At 35.8% G+C, this 6,925-nt stretch overlaps 1 protein-coding gene across 2 annotated transcripts in view; it reads right to left on the reverse strand.

The window, feature by feature from the left end:
• The window catches only part of CLINT1 (clathrin interactor 1), a 24,233-nt gene extending 17,618 nt beyond the window's left edge, over positions 1-6,615 (reverse strand). For both annotated transcript variants that reach the window (XM_010020192.1, XM_010020191.1), the window contains exons 1-4: positions 6,517-6,615; positions 5,758-5,854; positions 4,209-4,317; positions 3,153-3,317 (exon numbers count right to left, since the gene is read on the reverse strand). In XM_010020192.1, the coding sequence (XP_010018494.1) occupies positions 3,153-3,317; positions 4,209-4,317; positions 5,758-5,854; positions 6,517-6,608 (463 nt within the window). In that variant the 5' untranslated portion in view covers positions 6,609-6,615. The remainder of the gene's footprint in view (positions 1-3,152; positions 3,318-4,208; positions 4,318-5,757; positions 5,855-6,516) is intronic.
• Between the last annotated feature and the right edge of the window lie 310 nt (positions 6,616-6,925).

Genomic DNA, 6,925 nt, shown 5'->3' on the forward strand with positions numbered 1-6,925 from the left:
TTTATGACAATGATACAATCTTAATGCACTGCACAGCACATCAGGATACTGTTGGACTCTGCTGGAGAAGCACAAGAGGCACAATCAACCCTGGCTGCATAAGCAGCTTATCAGAAATGGGACACGCCAGTTCTGTAACAGGCACTTAATACATGATATCCCATTCTTGGCCAAGCTATGTGCTCAGAAGTAAATCAATAGGGGTTTTCATATATTGACATTCATGAGCACATAGAAGTGTAGTATCAAAATATCAAAAGACATAAGTGTGCAATACATAACTTTCTGTTCTTTCTTCTCCACACTCGGTGAGTGAAAAAACCTTCTAAAGAGATAAAAAGAGGTGGCAATAAAGCAACTCACCATTTCAGCAGCCACTGAGTACCCTGAGCATCTTTACTAAACACTGTCACCAAGAAATCAAAATCTTTCCTTCTCCCCCCCTCTAACGAAGTATTCAAGACGTCCATACTGTTAGCTTAGCTTATTGACCAAGTTTTACTTGAAATAAATATATTTGCAGTACAATCTCATTAAAAAGCTTAAAAACTTAACCTGGGTTTATTTTTACACATTCAGCCAACTTAAGTTTAATTTAAAAGAAAACCCACAACATTTACACTTTAACAAAGACTTAACTATCAGAAACACAGCACACATTACTAACTTGTATTGTGATCTTCTATCAGAAAATACAGGTATATAAACCAACCCAATATATATTTACTTAAGCTGAGTAACACTGAATAGCAGAAAGGAAGAATGGTGAAAAATTCATTATTTCAAGTTACACACAAATTATGTTATAGCTCAGGTAATGTTCAAGATGCAGTCAATTAAGCCACTTTTAATTAAAAGTAAATGATAGCACTACAAGGTGCAAAATCTGAGTTCTATCTGTTCAATAATACCACATAGCAGAGGATGTATTTTCTTACTGAAGATGTAAGTGCAAGTCTTCAGCAGTATTTGTTTAGATCCATAAAGGATAGGCAAACTTTTACAAAGCAGAGAATCTGTTGCAGATCAGTGACAGTCAAAGAGATCTTTATCACTGAAAAAGGAGAAACTGCTGTTAAATGTTGCAGGAGAATAAAATGGCCTTATTTCAGTTTTGTCAGGCTCTCAAGTGTTTTAACATAAAATCCAGTAGAAGGTTTCCTTGTGTGACAGGAATCTTAAGGTAAACTAAAAAACACCCCAAGAGCCTGGTATTTTCAGGACAAAAAGAGCTAAGGAACACTCAGAAAATGCAAGCATTTCATATTTAAATAACTAGAATGTTTCAGATGACAAGTCTGACCTGGGAAAAAATTTGTTTTGTGCTGCTAGAGATTATTTTTTTAACCTTACTCAATGAAAGGATAATTAAAAATCCTTTACCATCAAAACTAAGTACAAGACAAAGGAGATACTCGTTTAAATTAAAAAACTTGAATGATAACTAAAGAGCATATGGACAAAGAGTTCTAGCCAGCATATGGAGATAGATCACGACTGTACAGAGCTAGTCAAAAGATAAGCTCAGTGAAAGAACAGAAGGACATGTACTTAAAGTACAAATGCAGTGACTCATAAGTATTTCTTAGAAGACAATCACCAGAATTCCAAGCAGGTAGCAAAAGCCTAAAAGAATATAATAAAATTAGACATATCCTGCCACGGAGATAGAGATTTTCAATGATTGAATATGAGGAAAAGGGAGAACAGAGGAACAAAGAGAAGTAACCTGTCAAAACCAGGAGAGAGCAAATCTAGATTTAAGGCTTACAGTGAAGAGTAAAAAACATACATAGCACCAGAGAGGGACAGGTGAGGTTTAGATCCTACAGTTACTACTCAGATCTTATACCAAACCCTTCTGTCAAAGAAGTCACTGACTAGCAAACTACGTACCATTGTGACTCTGGGACTCATCCCTTAATAAAAGCAGCCAAGGATTTACTCAGGCCAAAGAAAATACAGCTAAACATCTCACGACTGGCAGCTGGATCATGAACAACATGCTGGGAGACATCAGGCATAAAAACCAGTTCAAGCTCAGATCCCTGCTAGACATTATGGCAGGGACTGGGGAGCAAGAAGGACGCTGCACACTTGTACTTGATAAGCAAAACAGTGCTGGTTGTGTGCCTTTCTCTAACCGAGGCTATCAGGGAAACCTGTGCCCTCTCTAAAAGTCAAGCTGATGGCACTACATCCTCCAAGGCCAAGATCCTACAAACACATTATGCTGAAGATGCAAATAATCTGACAGAACTCAATGCACACATGAAGCACATTGGTCACCTCAGCAAATGGATGAATTTGTTTCTAAAGCAAGGGGACATCAGGCTACCTATCAACAGCATTTAGATGGTGGTTTGGTTTTTATTTTCCACTTTGTGCATGAATGTTTTTAAATAAAGTATTTTGGATTTTAAAAACACACAAACTGAGACACTAACAGCTGTATTGGTAAATTCCTGAAATATAAGCTCCACCACTTACAATGTACTTAGTGCATACATTTGAAGTCAGATCTGACAGACATCAGAATCCATAGTTAACATTCAGGTATCTTCCAAGTGTCCCAACAGTATTACTTGGGAAACCAAAAAGTCTAATGGTATATAATATCTATATTGTTTCACCCAAACAGTATTAGTGTCCTAAAAGCCCTAACCCAAATTAACCAATGGTTCTAAAGGAGGTTGTCAGGAAGGAGTAGGTGAAGCAATTCTTACGCTGTAGTGGGTGGAAAGTATCATCATTTTTTAAGACTGACTAAGAAACCCTTACTTACGAGGGCATTTATTTATCTACTTCTGCTACAGCAGCATTCATTTCACAAGGAGACTCTGCCTATGAATAGAAAAAGAGACAACTAAGTTTTGGCTAAGCCAATGCATTAATGTCATTTGTATAAGTTTCTAGTTAGTTTTTAATCTAAAAAGAAAAAAACTAACTTACAAATTTAAATGGATTACTGTAAAAATCCTTATGTGGGAGAAAATGTGCAAGAATTCTTTGATAACAGCAACACTGACAGTTAAAGAAATATAAAGAAAAAGCACCTAAAAGGAGCATCTTAGAAATTCCTTATGTTATCTGTGTTATCCAAGCCAAGTTAAAAGATGGTCAATCCTTGACCAAGAAAGCCTAGTACTCACTGTATCTGAACCCTCCAACACTGTCTGAAGAAACCCCAATGTATTTGTCTTTGTTCTTCTTTGCTTTCTTTCTCTCTTCCCGAAGTCGATCATCATCTTGAGCAAATTCAACCATTTCTTTTACCTTCTGGCGTATGTTTATACCCTGGTCTTTGCCATTTTCATCTGTATAGGTAAAGCAGGATAGAGACGATGCATAGAAGGGGGGCAGGAAAGAAAAAATTAATCAGAGGCAGTAATACTGAGCATCAAACTGATCAATCTGAATTACAGACACAGCAGTCAGAAAAAGATCTTATGGCTGTTAAGGTCCACTGCATGTGTTTAAAAGGGATGAAATATTTTGTTTCAACACAAATTTTCACCCTTAGAGAAATGAATTTTCACTGAATAGTGTATTTAGAACCATCTCTCTGCTGCTGAAACATATGAAAAGATTAACAAAAGATGGAGGCAGAAATTACGTTCTCCAATGGAAAAATTTTAACCCTTCCAAATACCACCCCTCTTCCTCAGTCTTTTTAGCACAGTTTTGCAAGTTTAACTGCAAGAACTCAGTTTTATTGTACAAGTGAATTCTTGAAAAATCGCTTTCCGTTGGGATGTACAAGCTAAACGTGCTCCTTTCCCAGCCTTTTTCACATTCAAAACACACACTGGCCTTGCTGCCTTTGCACTGTAAATATTATTTGGTGGGAGGAAAAAAAAAACCCAGCTTCAAACAGATGTGTGTGTTTTGGAGCTCTAACCTTTTCTTCCCATATGATTAAAGCTATTGCTTTACGGACACCACAGGGGACCAGTCTCTAGTGCATATTTTAATATAAACCCGAACACTCATGTTGTGTTGGTTCTGTTGTTATTAGCCAGTCTTTTCTGCAAGTTCTTGTCTTCACTAATTAATACTCTAGGGTCCCACGTCTTGGATTCTGCACTCTTCACACAACTGGCAACAGTCACATTCTAATTAGACTGGGGAAGCTTCTAAGCTGGTTCAGGTGACTGACAACTCCAACTACTGTTTTAATTTGCTTATAAGATTTTTCTATTGCTCACCTACAAAGTGGTAATTTTCCAGGGATCGCAAATCATAAATGTGTTCTCTGGCACTTGTAACAACACGCTCTGATCCATTCCTTATGAGGTAAGCTAGGAGCAGCAAGGACTATAAAAATACAAAGCACCTTATGATTGCATGAACAAAAGCTCTATCTCTTTTTAAAGGAAAAGAAAAAAAAGCTGCAATAGAAAACCAAACCTATCCCCCTCCCCAAATTAGTAAGTAATAAGACTTTCCACTTTTAAATAAAGACTTATTATACGGGTTCACACAGAAAAAAGACATTTTCCCCACATGCACCTTTTTCTCTTTAGAATATCAAAACTGTATTTGTCAAACTAATCTGTTGTTACTAAATTACAAGTAGTTACCTTCATCAGCTACTGCCCATTTTAAAATACAGCAGTAGCAACGTAAGAGAAAAAGTTAACCCTGGTAAATGAAGCATTTTCTTTTGCTTCTTTTGTACACAATACAAAAAACTGCACTTCAGGGCAATTTTAAGCAAGCAACAAAGTAAATGAAGTTTAAGTAGTATTTTAATTATAATTTTATGTTGAGGATTTCTATCTAGAAAAAGAAACTGCACATGCACTTTCTCCAAAGTAGTGCCTTTATCAGCTAAAACTATCATTATATTTCAACCTATCCAAACCTGATAAGCAATTCCAAGCAGTCTTTATAACATTAAGTAGCTATGTGTGGTAGCATTAAATATTAATTTATATCGTACTTCAGGGAAAACAATTACTATGAATACAAAACATCAAGCACCTGTGAAAAGCACAAGCCATGCCTTAGAATTAATTCTGTCTTGTTACAATCCTGGCATCAAGAAAAACAGAAATATAAGCTAGTCCAATACACCACATCTAAAAAACGAGGTTATATTTGCATAATTCAGTGAACACTGAATACCACTTTACATGTAGCATGATATAATCTTAAGCAAAAAGTTTCTCTACCATGTTAATTAGCCAAAGACAGGAAAAATGCAAATGATTCATTTCTTTTTCCAAACCACAAGTAGGACATAAAAACCTCCTATAAGATCTGCAAGAAAATTTGGTCCATTCAAAGCTAAACTACTATTTTCAGAGAATTATGAATTGAAATAAAATTAAGAATAGTTTCCATTTTATTTCAGGTATTCTTGAGTTCCTTCCAAAACATTTTCCCGATAGCACAATAACTTCTCATCTACTTCTCATGGAGCACTGTAACAACTCCTTTGGGTGGATTCAAAATGTGAATGCTACTCCAATACTTGAATATCAGCAAAATGTAATTGCTCTATTATGTTCACTGGATAGCAACTTAAGACACAATTGTAAACCCAGAATTTTGTTTCTTTCATGTACAGCATTAGAAAGACATCTTTTGACTTCAGTAACAGTTAGGAAAAGAAATTACAGGTTGCTAGTGGAGTGATATAGCAGTATCTAAACAAGACACTACATCAGCACATTATAGTAGCAACAAGCATTATGTGCTTCGAAGACCAACAGAAAGTCTTGAATATTTCCAGCTCATATACATACACACCTTATAAACTCTCCTCCAGTTCTTTTTATTGTCTTTCAGCATTCGAGTCCAAAGCATGTTCATAAGTTCTGGAAACTGTTCATACATAAACGTTGCCCTACAGAATTAAATAAAAGGAGTAAAGAAACTTTAGTCGCCATGGTTTGGCACCATGGCTTGTTAAGACTCAAGGCTGACAGTAGATGGCAGGCTTGATCTAAGCCCATTCACATTTAATGACATTCTAAAGGAAAAAGCTATCCCTCTTTCTTACTCATATAGAAGTAATTTACATACCAGCACTACAAAAGAAATAAGTAATTCTAAAAATCTGAGGCTGTAAAAGAACCTTCACTAATTTATAACGAAGGTAATGTTTAACATGAAATCCCTAATAACCACTGCAACTAGTCAAGCACGCAACTTCCAAACTCATTTTTAACAGAAAAAAAGTTCAAGGAAGAATTTGACATGTTTTCCTCTATTTAGGAAAGTCAAAAGAAAGCAGCTTGAAAATAAGCACCCCAAAAAAAAGTCAGATATATTGAAAGAATTATGAGGCTCTATAAATAAAAACAAGACCGTAAGATTTTCCTTCATTCTTGTTTGACAGTTTCCAATATATTATAAGATTATGTGTTAAGAAAGTAAGACTTGATTTACAGCAACTTTTCAGCATTGTCAGTCAGCATACCGCAGAGTTGATTTAGCAGCAAATGTCACATTCCTGTATAAAATGCACCTTTCTTTTCTTCATCACTGAACCAAATTATCACTTACTTGGCAATCTCTCCCATGAGTTGCCCTGAAGGTCCCCATGGATCATCATTGGTTGCTTCTCGAACCTTAGACTCTATTTCTGAATAATTCATAACCACATTGGTGCTGCAAAGGGGAAAAAAAAAATAAATCACACATGAAGATTAGCATCAAAACTGAGAAACACATGAAAACTTAATAATGACACTAGTGCCTATCTCACTTAATGAGATACCTCTACAGGGTGGGAAAGAAAACATCTTTAGTGCAGAAGTTACCCTGAGGACACTATACAACACATTTAAGTTGTCTTTAAGAAGGTTTTGCTATTCTATTAGTCTTCAAGAATACAGATGAGAAGCTAGGGATTACATTACAGCTGGATTTGGTCCAGTCAAAATGGCTTCTGGTCAAATTAAAATCCAGACCA

Source organism: Nestor notabilis, unplaced genomic scaffold (genome assembly GCF_000696875.1).
Source record: "Nestor notabilis isolate BGI_N333 unplaced genomic scaffold, ASM69687v1 scaffold28208, whole genome shotgun sequence".
In the NCBI taxonomy this organism is placed as follows: domain Eukaryota; kingdom Metazoa; phylum Chordata; class Aves; order Psittaciformes; family Psittacidae; genus Nestor; species Nestor notabilis.